The 14,608-nt window shown below is 39.3% G+C and overlaps 2 protein-coding genes across 5 annotated transcripts in view; both read left to right on the top strand.

The window, feature by feature from the left end:
- LOC130457589 (CXXC-type zinc finger protein 1-like) overlaps positions 1–8,194 on the top strand; it is a 103,178-nt gene extending 94,984 nt beyond the window's left edge. The window contains exons 2-3 of the mRNA XM_056820180.1: positions 5,743–5,859; positions 5,951–8,194. Of these exons, the coding sequence (XP_056676158.1) occupies positions 5,743–5,859; positions 5,951–7,114 (1,281 nt within the window). The 3' untranslated portion in view covers positions 7,115–8,194. The remainder of the gene's footprint in view (positions 1–5,742; positions 5,860–5,950) is intronic.
- ASTN1 (astrotactin 1) overlaps positions 1–14,608 on the top strand; it is a 505,111-nt gene that overhangs the window by 117,128 nt on the left and 373,375 nt on the right. The window lies entirely within an intron of this gene.

Below are 14,608 nucleotides of genomic sequence, written 5' to 3'. Positions count from 1 at the left end.
TTTCAGCTTTCTGGATTTCTTCAAGACTCATCATCAATTCAATTTTCTTCAAGAGGACTTTCTTGGTCTTTCCAACCTCAATCCCCAAAGCTACTATCTTCCCTCCAAGATTATCTCCAATAAATCCTGTATTTTACATGCTGTTTGTACATAGATGTTTTGGAAGATATGCTGTTTCCCACAGTGGGAACTCTTTAAAGGGAGGGACTAATTTTGCTTTTCTTTTAATCATTAGGATTTAGCACAAGTTAAATACTTTGAGAATTCAGGTTTGTTGATTTAGGACCTTAGGTTGTTCATCTGCAAAGTGAAGAGATTGGACTAGATTAAATGGCATCTTATATATGAATCTATGACACTGCTGTAGTGAGGATGCTTGTTTAGATCTGATAAACTAGATAGACTGACCCTCTGAGGTGGCTTCCATTACTGATATTCCATGAATGAAGGGGCAAAAATAAGAAAGTCCTTCAGAATGTAAGTGGGGGACATTCTTGAAAATGAGGAGGAAAGGACATAGTAAATTGAGTATTGTCCTCATTTGTATTGGCTCTTACTCCCTCATATCAAGGGGGAATGTTCATCAAAGGACATGAATATGCAGTCTTCCTTATTCTGGCAACCTGAAATAAAGAGGACTACCAAAATAGCAACACAAGGATCATTAATCCAGGCAAAGGAATTGCAATTCTGGAATGACACAGGACACTGAAATTCAGGAATGCCTGAGAAAGATAGAAGGAATGGGGTTTAAATACACTTGAACTGGGAGAAGTACTTGGGAAGGGCAAAAGGGAGAAATGACTAACCTCTGATCACATCAATGGGCTCCTGGTGTGATTAATTTCTGAGCACAACAATGGGCTCCAGGTGGGAATATCTGATCACATCAAGGGTTCTAGGTGTGATTAACACTTGATCACATCAATGGGCTTCAAATGTGATTAATATCTGACCACATCAAGGGGCACCAGGCATGATTAATATCTGAGCAGATCAAGGGTCCAGATGTGATTAGTAACTGAGAAGATTAAGGGGCTGCAGGTGTGAACATCAGACCACATCATGGAGCTCCAAGTGTGATTAACATCTGATCACATCAAGGGGCTCCAGATGAGATTAACATCTAAAAAGGTCCAGGGTCCACTTGTGAACAACTCATTACATCAAGGGACTCCAGGTATGATTTATATCAGAGCCAACCAATGGGCTCCAAGTTAAGTGAGTTTCCAGAGATGTCATAAGAATTGTTCCCACCATGAGGTCATACAAGGTCAAAGTAGGCCTTTCTGATAACTGCATTTAACAATTCCAAAATACACTTTTTCATACTCTTAAGGACTTGTAGGTATAACTGATTGGGAACTTAAAGGGGGTACTTGTTGCAGTTGAAGAACACTGGATTTGATTTCAGAGGGTGTAGGTTTAAATCCTTGTTTTACTACTTCCTCTCTAAGCTTTGAGCAAATGCTTTCACTTCCTGGCTTTAGTCTCCTCACTAAAATAAAACTGTTAGACTAGAAGACCTCTAAGGTCTTTTTTTTTCATTTCTAAATCTATAGTTCTGTGAGATTGTCAACTTTGGGAACTGTATATAGATCAGAGGTCAAACTTCTCCAGGAGCTGCAGAACCATCTTAAAATGTAATTGGGAAACATTTAACAAAATAAAAATACACTAGAACATAGATAACATTCCATTTTCAAACTAGGTCAATATGTGACCTTTCAGAATCCTTATAAATGGTTAGTGGTCTCTCTTTCTCCTGGAGTTTGACACTCATCCTCTAGATGATCCCCTTCATTCTCCCAAACTATTCTTTTTCTTTGAGGAAGAGTACTTTCCAAGGGCCAGGCAAAAAGGTATTCCTTAGATCCAACAAAATCACTTACTGGTTCAGCAGAAACCAATAAATCAAAAAATCAAAAGAAGGGTCTGTGCTCAATCACACACACACACACACACACACACACACACACACACACACACACACTCCTCCTCCTCCTCTTTATCATCAGGGTTGGTAATCTATAGGAAGTAGCTGAAACCTTTCTATTGTCAATATTTCCCATTCCAATTTTTTTTTTAATCCTCTGCCTTACCTGCCCTTTCTTTAATCCTTACCCACTATGCCACATTTTTATTCATCCTGCTATGATGAAGCAGGGTAGGCATCAAGAGATAAATCTCAGGAGTTCCTGAAACTTATGTTGGTCACCCAAGATCTTTTCCCAGGCTGTAGTTCTTACTGGGACCATACCAGAAACACAAATTATTGTTCTGAATAGTCTGCATGCCACATATCTCATTACTGATAAAATTGGAGTTACAAGGGGCTTTTTAGAAAGGCACTGGGGAAACAATAAATTTTGGAGTCCTGGTTTTGAATACTGACTCAGTCACTTTCTGCTGTGAGACCTTGGACAAGTAATTTAAAGTCTCTAAACTTTAATTTCTGTAGATGTGGAATCTAAGAGAACCCCAAGTTTTAGGGTTAGCTTGAAAGCTGGAGACTCCAAGTCTGTCCTCATTCCCCTGAGAATCCACCTTGAAGGGAATCTCAGACCAGCAGTTTCAGACCAATAATAGACCCTAAAGTAAATTATAACCCCAGATGAGTGGGGCTAAATGCTAATACCCTCTTTATTTTAGTAGTCTTTCCCATTGCATTAGAGACCCTTTCCCAAGAAGACCCTCACTTGTACAGGGACCACCCTTTTTAGTATCCTTTGTAAGTAGTTCAATTCCCTTACACCCTAGTCTCTGGCTATGGTTCCTTTCCCAAGCCTGTCTATGTAGGTTGAATACCCATTTCCTTGTAGCCATGGTGATATCAATCAATCATGTTTCCCTGTCCTTCAGTTTCCCAAAAGAGTATATAAGCTTCCCAATTTTCATGGCTCTTCATAATTGTCCAATCTAGTGCAATTGGCATTCCCAGGGGTCAGTACCAGAGCAAACAGAGTCTTGGGGCTCATGTGTGGAAGTGTAGCCTACAGCTCTGTGTGGAAGCCTGAGAGGAAAGCACTGAACCCCTCTCCTCAATTAAAATGTGGTTTTTCTGACTATTTAATAATTGTGTTTTTTTTTCCAGGTTAACATTTCCTATTCCCACTTTAATAGATGAAGAAGTTGGACTAGATGACATCTAAAGTCCCTTCCAGAGCTAGATCAATTATCTCATGTATATATTATTCCCAGAAAATATATCAATCACTTTTAGCTTACCTGTAAGTTACCCTAACTTGTCCAGGATGAGAGCAGGATGAAGAGCCAGAAAATATTACTGTGACAGAGTTTGGACTTCAGGTGACATAATGCCCATATCAGGGCTGGTTAAAGTCTTTACTGTCCTGTTGACTATGGAGTGAATGGTAATCACATAGTTATTTATTACCTCACCACTGAAAGTTATCTTGGCACTGTCTGATAGGCATTGTCAAAGAGGAAACCTAGTCATTAAGAGATCAATTAATGGAGCTTTCCATAAATCCTCTAGTGGTTTCCCACAGAATGGAAGAGAAATGGTCTTTCCAGGGGAGCTAGGCTTGGTTGCTCTCCAGCATGTCCCAATTTTGTGGATATTAAGGAATGTCTTCAACTCTAGCTAGCCAACTGACTTGCCTGTCAGGCTTGAGAATTACTTTCATACCAGGACATCGTAGATATCTGAATGCAATATGCCTTCATAAAGTAGTTTTCAGAGGTCATTATTTTAATAGGTTAGGCTGTAGCCTGTTACTGTGTCCTTTCAAGCGATCTAGACTCTGGGCAGGAGTAGCTGTCAGTTTACTCATACTTCATCTGATCTTCTTACCATATCAAGACTCTGGGAACTTTATTAGTTAGGAGTAATCACTCATTTCCTTTCTGGGTTGGCCTCTGCCTTTACCAGGCCTCCTGTTAGTTCTGTAAATTCAGTAATCGCTTCACAAAAGGGCCCATTAACTTAGTAAGCAGTTTAATTGCATTAAATAAGAGGGTAATAAAATGCAAGCAAAAGTACTTGTATCTCAGAAGCAGCAACCATCTCAATGCTTTCCTCCCCAGAGGCCAGAGCCATACTCTCACTGGCTTCTATTTTCAGATAAAAGAAACAGAAAATTTGTGCATTTAATGCAAATTTCTCAATTCTTGCCACAGTAGTGAGTAATAACTGGGAGCTAGGTTTCTACCTCTTATCCAGAACAATGCATAAATCTTGATGTCTGTATTGGATGGCTTGGTGTGCTGTTCATTCATTAGCTTACTGGCTTCATCCTTCTTGGGTTGCTCTCTACTGTCCATATCAGGTTCTGGCTTCCTTTTTCCATGACTGCAGATACCAGAACTCACAGCCTTTTCCCAAATGTGAGGATGAAGCTCCTGCTCTTGGCAGTGACATTTCTCCCTCCTCACCTTGTATTTCTGTTTTTCTTCCCTCTGACTTCAGTATTTATGTATTCAGTCACATCTGCACAGACTTGGGAAATTACTGTGAGAACTCACATGTTTTCTTCTCCAAATTCTTTCAAAAAATATTCATGGGAGAAAGTAAGCAAGGTCCCAAACAAATCTTTTCTACCTAACTGGTAGAAATTCTAGTCAAAAGAGACATATCTGGAAGGTTCACGTGATTGGTATGGATGGACACATCTTGTCAACTGGATGGAAGGATAGAGAGAAGACCTGAATAATTAGAGAAAATAGATGTGCCCCAGCAAGGACTGGCAAAATATTGACAATAAGGGTCTTGAATGGAAGTAAGGGAATCAAAATTTAGCATCCTGGCACAGCACCAAGAAAGCAGGAATGCTGAAGAAAGGCAGAAGGGGCAAAATATAAATACACTTCAACCAGGAGGGAGGAATGATTAACATCTAGTATGATTACCATAGAGAAGATAAAAGCATTCCAGGTGAAGTGAGTTTCCAGAGATATTTCCAGATGTGCTCCAACCAAGAAGTCAATCAAGTCAATCAAGGTAGTCCCTTCTGGTAACTGCCTTTAACAACAGAAATGGAGAAATGAAGAAAAGGATGCAATTTGGCCAGAATAAATCACTGATTTCATAGTCCATGCGTCTATGTGTCTGTGGGAGCATTGAGAGAGAGACTGAGAGAAAGAGACAGACAGCATGTAGAGGCAGTTGGGCTGGGTTAATTGATTTAATCCAAGACTCCACATCATTTTATTATTTTATTTTGATGTAGCTAGCTTTTATTGCCTTTCTGAGAGCTGTTGACTCAAAAGCCTTTAAGGATAAAGGTGTGATCTCTGAATTTGTGAATTCACAAAAAGGGACCTCCCAGGAAGCAAACTCCCTCTATAAATAAGCACTGCAATTCAGTCTTAGGGAGTTGCCTGGTGTACTAAGAGTGACTGATCCAGGAGGCATCACCAGATACGTGTTAGAAGTGAGTATTTTACTCAAGCTTTTTTAATCGAAGGCCTGTTTTTCTATCTACAATGCCATGTTATGTTTTACAATAAGGATTGCATGAATGAAAACATTTATGAAGCATTTATTGCACACCTGGAAATGTGCTAGGCACTAAGAATAAAAATATAAAGGTGAGAAATACCATGACCACAAGGAGCTTACATTCTGATTGGGGACAAAACATAGGGGAGAGTTGTTGTCTCAAAGGAGTCACAAGATCTTGGTGTAGCCCTGGAGAGTGAATTTTCAAATTCCAAAGTTGCTGAAGGGGAAGAATCCAAGTCTGAGGATCTGCTGAATGCACCCATTTGCCCTGTTAGATCAGCTGTGACAATTGCATCAAGAGGTTTCATGGTGATTGCATCAAGACCACCGAGAAGAAGGCAAAAGTCATCCGAGAAGAAGGCAAAAGTCATCGGAGAGTCGTTCTGTTTGCAGTGCTGAGAGAAACACTCAAAGATGAAGATCCAACACTAGCACAAAAAGCCCTGCCATGAAACTGAGCCCAGGGATGATACAGCCTTCTAGAGAAGGAAGGTTGCCTGGAATCTCCTTGAGAAGCCTTTGTTAAAGAAGTCACCAGAGTTTATGGCCACATTCGAGGCACCCTCTGATATGGACGTGCATCTGGACCCTGAGCTCTATCAGGACATCCGCCCTAGAGTCTTTGATGACCGTGATGTCACTCAGAATGCCTCTTTTCTAGACCCAGGACTTGGAAAATCCGCGGTGAAATTAAAGCATGTCAAGCAGCTGAAGTCTGAGAAGCGTTATGGGCAGAAACAGAGGCAGGAGGATCTATCTGAACACAGAGATATCAAATACCCAGGCTCCATGCCCCAGTGCCTGGGCCCCAGATGTGTCCAGCCTGCCCAGCCAGGCTCCAAGTACTGCTCTAATGATTGTGGTCTGAAGCTGGCTTTCAATCGCATCTGTAAGATCCTACCGCAGCAAGTCCAGCAGTGGCAGCGAAGGCAACATATTGCGGAAGAACGCGGGAAGGAGCTTCTGGAGCAGATCCAGAGAGAGCAGGAGGGGGCTCTGATGCGGCTGCAGGACTTAGAACGCTGCTCTTACGAGTTGGAGGCTGTTATCCTGAGGGCGAAGCAACTGGTGGTGAAGAAAGACGAAGAGATTAATGAGAGAGACAGCAAGGTCAGGGACCTGCAGATCTTCTGTGTCTCTTGTGGCAACTCTGTTAGCTCCAAGGTGGCATTGAGGCACATGGAGCATTGCTATGCCAAATATGAGAGGCAGGCAACCATGGGGTCTATGCATCCCACCACAATTGAGGGAGCCACTCAACTCTTCTGTAATGTCTACAACCCAGAGTGCCAAACGTATTGTAAGCGCCTGCAGGTCCTCTGCCCTGAGCACTCCACGGACCCCCAAGTATCAGAGGATGAAGTGTGTGGCTGCCCCTTGATGGGGAACGTGTTTGAGCTGACTGGAGACTTCTGCCACCTGCCCAAACTACAGTGCAACTGGCATTATTGTTGGGAGAAGCTTCGGCGGGCCGAGGTGGATCTGGAACGTGTGAGAGTGCGGTACAAGTTAGAAGAACTAAGGAAGCAGGAGAGAAAAGTGAGAAGGACCATGACCAGCCAAGCTGACTTTTTGGCCTTAATGTTACACCAGACCACCCAGCATGACCCCTTGACCACGGACCTGAGGACCAATGTCAACTACTAGCTGCACTGAGGAGAGGTACACTAACCAAACCCCTCCTCCCTCCCCCCCACCCCCCATGGCCCTTCTGGCTCCGCCTCCTGCTTTGGCCTGAGAAACAGCACTAGGAGTTTCTGGGTCTTCCTTCTGAGGATGGTGTTGGAGCCCTACCGCCACTTCCTTGAATCTTCCCCTTTTGCAGACTTATAGGTCTGCTCTGTATCTCCCAAGGTGTCTTAGGTTGTTTCTTAATTCTCCCTTGTCCTTTGTGTGTCGGCCCCCAGCGGCTCCTAGCTCCCTCTCCCCTCCCTTCACTTTCAGGAATTTGTTTGGGGAAGTCTGGGATAGTTAATGGAATAAACGGTCTATTAACACACCCTTTCTCGAGGCAATGTTGATGGTTATTACCGTTCTCCAGAAAGATGGTAGATAAAGGAGGAACAAGATCTAAACTAGCAGAGGAGCAGAATATGACTGGGATGAAGATGAAGCCCAAAAGAAAACAGCATCATTTTCTTTGGAGCTACAAAGTGGAGAGAAATAAGATAAGCAGAAAGAGAACACAAGATGATTCTCTGATAGAAAGATGGAACCTGACGGAACTTCTGGCAATGGAATCCTAAACATTTGTTTCTTACCAGGGAACCCAGTAATTAGACTTCAGGGGTGCAGCCCCAAGTTTGCAGTGGTTTTTTTTTTTTTCCTCACATAAAATCAGGGAAATTCATGTCTTATAAAGTTACTTGGATTGGCTTCAGTTGAGCTGGCTTGGGATCTTGGGTCACCTATTTTCTAGTGAAAGGAATATTTCAGTGATTATTGAATTGTTTTTGGATCCAGGTGGCAAAAATTGAGAATTTGTCCAGCAGATCGGAATGTAATTGAGAAATGTTTAACAGAATAAATAAAAGTACAGTACAACACATAATGTTAATTTGTGGTTTTCTAAGTCAATATCAATTCAACTTCTATTTGAATTTTGCACCACTGATATTACATATATGAAGAGCTGGCTTTCAGAACTAGAGAAAAAAATAGAAATTAGATTTTAATCTGGTTTAAGGCAGGATCAGGCTTGGGGAAGGTTCCTCAATAATTCTGTAATTTGCCAGGAAGGTGCTGACCTACATTGTAAAAGGAGTTTCCCTAATTGGGACTTCTCTGTAGTTGTAAAAAAAAATCCCACCCATCTTTTCCTGATCCTGCAGTCTCTATTTTTTTTTTAATTTTAATATTATTTTATTTGGTCGTTTTCATACATTATTAACTGGAAACAAAGATCGTTTTCTTTTCCTCCCCTCCCCCCCTCCCCCCCGCCTTTCCCTCTCCCATAGCCGACACATGATTCCACTGGTTATCACATGTGTTCTTGACTCGAACCCATTTCCCTGTTGTTGGAGTTTGCATTATAGTGTTCATTTAGAGTCTCTCCTCAGTCTTATCTCCTCCAACCCTGTAGTCAAGCAGTTGCTTTTCAGCGGTGTTTTTACTCCCACAGTTTATCCTCTGCTTGTGGGTAGTATTTTTTTTTAGATCCCTGCAGATTGTTCAGGGATTGCATTGATACTAATGGAGAAGTCCATCACCTTGGATTGTACCACAATCTATCAGTCTCTGTGTACAATGTTCTCCTGGTTCTGCTCCTCTCGCTCTGCATCACTTCCTGGAGGTCGTTCCAGTCTCCATGGAACTTCTCCACTTTATTATTCCTTTTAGCACAATAGTATTCCATCACCAACATATACCACAGTTTGTTCAGCCATTCCCCAATTGAGGGGCATCCCCTCATTTTCCAATTTTTGGCCACCACAAAGAGCGCAGCTATGAATATTTTTGTACAAGTCTTTTTGTCCATTCAGTCTCTATCTTTTTAGGAAATTTGAGGTAGGAACTATAGAAGAATCTTCTGAGTCCCAAAGTCCTTAGAGAAATATTTAACAGTTTTGTTTATCAAAAAAAAACCCCCCAAAAAAACAAAAAAACAAACACAACTATTCTTGGGTTAGACCTCACTTTCTCACCACCTTCATTCCGCCTCAATCTAGGAAGCCACCCCAGCCTCCTGTATAATTTTTTGCTTCAACTCCAGGAAAACAGGCCAATTCTTTTACTCAGTTTTCCTAAACATGGAAAATACCATTTAATCCCTCTCCACCCAACCTTTTTTAATGTTATTTTCTGAAGGGGCTACCTTGACCTCACTGACTTCTGGGCCAGAAGTAGGTCTTGTGATAGCTGCACCTGGAGCCCATTGCTCTGGTCTCTGTAGTTGCCCCTCCCAAACACTCCTCCCTGTTGAAGTGTATTTGAACCCTCCCCCTTCTGCATCTATCTCTGACACTCCTGGAGTTGGGTGGTGATCCTGAATCACAGGTCTTTGGCCTGACCTTTGTCTTTGCTACGTTGTTAGTCCTCACCATTTCAGATTCACATGGTTAACTTGGGAAAAATACAGAACGATAAAAGAGTCAGAAAAACCAAGTCTTTAATCAGGAGAGAGATAGTAGAATTCAATATTTAGACCTCCACACAGTCATGTGCCCTAAACCACACAAAGCAGAATGCTCTGGCACTCTGGCACAGTATCCCTGCGAGCATCACCACACAAGATGATAGCTCTTAGGAACAATAGAATTTGGGGAACTTATGGAACTGAAGACAGGAAATATGATTGATTGACATTACTATGGCTACAAAGAAATGAGAAGTACAGGATTACCAGGGAGAGCCTGATGATTTACCATGGTCACAAAAGGGGGAAAGAGTCAGTTTAGGGCTTGGTTTTCTTGGGAAAGGACTTTGATAGGATGAGAGAAACTACCCAGACTAAAGGATACTTAACATCTGATTGAGTCTTCTAGCCCCACCTAACTGGGACCACCAAGTATTTTAAGGTCTATTTTTAATCTGAAATGGGTGAGTCTGGGATCTCTCTCTGGGAAAAATTTCTCATGTGACAAGGTCAAACTTGGGGTTTCTAGATTTCTAGTTGACAACCCTATATAGTCTGACTGCATTTTAAAATAGCACCTGCAGAGTAAGAGAGTGTCTGTATCCTTAAAGAAAACAAGAGGTAGTTTTATAGATACATAAATCTTTTTGTCTAATGATGCCTTCTCTTAGTGCTACGAGTTGGGGGAAAGAAAGAGAATCCTGGAAATTTTAATGTAACAGACTAATAAATTAAAAGAAACTGTGCCTAGAGAACCCAGTATGTACTACTTAATAAATGTTCTGTGTGTGTGTGTCTTCATCAATCTCTGTCAACCCCAGTTCAAGTATAAAAAAATAAATAAAAAGAGATCAATGAATTCAATTAAAAACTTGAAAAAAATTAAAATCTTCAATTAAGTGTCAAATTGGAAATCCTAAAAATTAAAGGGGGAAATTAACAAAAATTGAATGTAAGAAAACCATTGAATTAATAAAGTTAAGAGTTTGGTTTTTGTTTGTTTGTTTTTTTTAATCACAATAGATAAACCAATGGCCAAAATCAAAATGAGCAGGGTGAATTTACCACTATGAAGGTGAAATCAAAGTAATTATTAGGATTTATTTTGCCAAAAAATATGTCAACAAATTTAACAATTTAAGTGAAATGGAAGAATAGTTACAAAAATATAAACTGCCTAGACTAAAAAAGGAGGAAATAGAATATCTAGATAAAACAATTTTAGAAAAAGAAATTGAACAGACTATAAATGAACTTCCTAAGAAAAAAAGCATCAGAAACAGATGGATTTACAAGTGAATTCTACCAAACATTTAAAGGTCATTTAATCCCAATATTAAATAAATTATTTAGAATAATTGGTAAAGGAGTACTGCCAAACTCCTTTTATGAAACAAATGTGGTGTTACTACTTAAACCAGAAAAAGCTAAAACAGAGAAAGAAAATTATTGACCAATTTCATTTATTAATATAGATGAAAAATCCTAAAGGAAATATTAGCCAGGAGACTACAACAATATATCATAAAGATTACACATTATAACCAAATGATTTATGCCAAGTATGCAAAGATGGTGCAATATAAGGAAAACTATTAACATAATTGATGATATCAACAACAAAGGTATTAAAAATCATATCTAGATGCAGGAAAAGCTTTTGACAAAACACAAAACTGATTCCTATTAAAAACATTGGAAAAGGGGGCAGCTGGGCAGCTCAGTGGGTGGAGAGCCAGGCCTAGAGATGGAAGATCCTGGGTTCAAATTTGACCTCAGATACTTCCCAGCTGTGTGACCCTGGGCAAGTCACTTGACCCCCATTGCCTAGTCCTTACTACTCTTCTGCCTTGGAGCCAATACACAGTATTGACTCCAAGATGGAAGGTAAGGGTTTAAAAAAATTGGAAAACATACATATGAAAGGATTTTTCCTTAGAAGAATATGACTCATATACCTAAAATCTTCAGTAAATATCTGTCATGAAGGTAAGTTAGAAGTTTCCCAATAAATCAAGAGTGAAACAAGGAAGTCCATTATCATCAATATTTAATATTATATTAGAAATGTAGCAATAGCAATAAGAGAAGAAAACGAAATTGAAGGAATCAGAATGGGCAAAGAGGTAATAAGACTTTTCACTGACAATATGATGGCATATATGGAAAATCATAGAAATTTAAACTAAAAAGTTGAAAGCATCAATAATTTCTTTAGCAAAGTAGCAGGATATAAAATAAACCCACATTAATCATTAGCATTTATATATATATGTATATATATAACCAATAAAACCCAGCAAGAGACAGTACAAGATACTCCATTTAAAATAACAATAGACAGAATAGAATCCCTGGGAGTATAACTTCCAAAACAAACCCAGGAACTACATGAACATTATTTTTTTTTAAACCCTTACCTTCCATCTTGGAGTCAATACTGTGTATTGGCTCCAAGGCAGAAGAGTGGTAAGGGCTAGGCAATGGGGGTCAAGTGACTTGCCCAGGGTCACACAGCTGGGAAGTGTCTGAGGCCAGATTTGAACCTAGGACCTCCCGTCTCCAGGCTTGGCTCTCAATCCACTGAGCCACCCAGCTGCCCCCCTACATGAACATTATTAAAAGACACTTTAAGGAAATAGTGAGATTTAAATAATTAGAGCAATATTAATTGTTCATGGGTAGTCAGAGACAATATAATTAACATGACAATTCTACCTAACCTAATTTACTTATTCTAAATTACTGAAAAATATTTTATTGAAGTAGAAAAATAACAAAATTCATTTAGAGGATCAAAAGGTCAAGAATATCAAAGGAATTATTAAAAAATGTAAAGGAAGGTCTAACTGTACCAGATCTTATACTATTATAAAATAGTAATTATCAAAATTATCTGGTGTACTGGCTAAGAAATAAAAAATTAGATCAGTGAAACAGGACAGAGATAGAGCAAATTCTAGTAAAGGACTATAGAATCATGTGTTTGACAAAAGTAAAGATCCACACTTTGAAAATAAGAATTGACTATACGATAAATATTGTTAGGAAAACTAGAAAGTGTCCTGGCAGAAAACTAGGTATGCATCAATATCTTATGCCATTTACTAAGATAAAATCAAAATGGATATATAACCTGGATATAAAGGGGGATGCCATAAGCAAATTAGAAATATAGGGAATATATAATTTATCAGATTTGTAGAAGTAAAAGAATTTATGAATAAATAAAATATAGAAAGCATTGTGAGAGAAAAATTATTTTATTACATTAAATTTGAAAGTTTTGTACAAATAAAACTAATATAGTCAAGATTTTAAGGAAAGCAGAAAATTGCAGGAAAATTTATAGATGGTTTCTTAAATAGAAGTCTCATATCAAATATATAGAGAACAATCAAACTTATAAGAATATGAACCATTAGCCTATTGATAAATGGTCAAAAGATATGAACAGACAGTTATGGATGAAGAACTCAAAGTTTTATATAACCATATTAAAAAAATGCTATAAATCATTATTGATTCAAGAAATGCAATCAAAATATCTCTGAGATACCATCTCACACCTATCAAACTGGCTAAAAATAATAAAAGAGCAAAATAATTGTGGAAAAATGGGGATGCCAATATAATGTTGGTGGAATCCTGAACTGATAAAACTATTTTGGAGAATAACCCAGAATTGTGCACTAAAAGCTCTAAAACTGTGCCTTCTTTTTGACCTAGTAGTACCACTAGTACGTCTGTTTCCTAAGGTAATCAGGGAAAAAGGAAAAAACATATATATATGTTCTAAAATATTTGCAGTAGCTCTCTTTTTGGTGACAAAAACCTGGAAGTTGAGAGAATGCCAGGGGATGCCCATCAACTGGGGAATGGTGAAAAAAGTTGTGGTATATGATTGTGATGGGCTACTACTTTGTATTGAGAAATGACTAGTAGTAAGACAAAAACAAAACAAAACATGAAAAGACCAGAAATGAGCAGAACCAAGAGAACATTATATATAACTGAAATGTTATTTGAAAAATAACTTGTCCTCTATTTACAGAGAAAGAACTGTTAAGTAGAAACAAACAAGGCATAATTTTATACATATGTTTTTTCAAATGATGTCTTCTTTAATGTGGGAAGGAAAGAGAAAGAGGGAGATACCTGGAAACTTTAATGTAACAAATAAAGGAATAAGTAAATTATATTTATAAAAAAATCATTTTTATCTTTTTGGCTTCTTTCTGCTACTGGGAACCTCAGAGCTGCCCTTTCTTTTACTGCTCCTGGAAGCAGAGAGTCCAGCAGTCTTAGTGAATTTTAGAATGCCTAAGAGGAGCCAGGAATTGGATTCCTGAACTAGGTGGTTGTAGAGGGGGACCAACAAAAGCCCAGCTGTGGGGAAACTCTTAATGTTCTTCTTAAGTGCTTAAGGAGATGTCTAGCTTAATTCTGCAGCCCCTTAGGAAGGCAAGATTGTTGTTGTTGCTGCTGTTGTTTAACCATACCTTTAGGCATGCATTGAATTGAAACTTGATCATGCTTAGGTTCCCTTGACAACATTATTGGACTTGAAGACTGAAAAGAGATCATGATAATAAATACACCCACAAGTACATCAATTCTTTCATACAAAGATCTTTTCAATCCTGAAGCCCAGATTGCAGACCCAGGGGCTCCTTAATCAATGATGAGTTGCAGCTATCTCCTGAGTGAAGCATCATACTGCATGGACCCACTGCCCCTAAAAACAGTGGAACCAGAACTTTCTATTGGGAAATGAAACTGAGTCCTGCATCATTCAGCAACTGTAGAGGAACTTATGGAGGAAGACTGTAATTACTGGAGCAATCACTGACTGAGGGAGGTGGAGATTAACTCTCTCAAGAAATACCTTGGGCTCTCAAAGAGACTCCAGCTGAAAAACAGCCAGCCACTTCTCCTGCAGCCATACATGACCCAGTGACGGGCATTGATTCATTTCCCACCAGGAAGGCTGAAGTTGGCAGCATTCTTTCCCCACCAAAGATGGTGTGGGCAAGTTGCAAGGTGAGACCCATGCAAACATTTCT

Source organism: Monodelphis domestica, chromosome 2 (assembly GCF_027887165.1).
Source record: "Monodelphis domestica isolate mMonDom1 chromosome 2, mMonDom1.pri, whole genome shotgun sequence".
Lineage (NCBI taxonomy): Eukaryota > Metazoa > Chordata > Mammalia > Didelphimorphia > Didelphidae > Monodelphis > Monodelphis domestica.
This window is presented reverse-complemented; position numbering and strand designations above follow the sequence as displayed.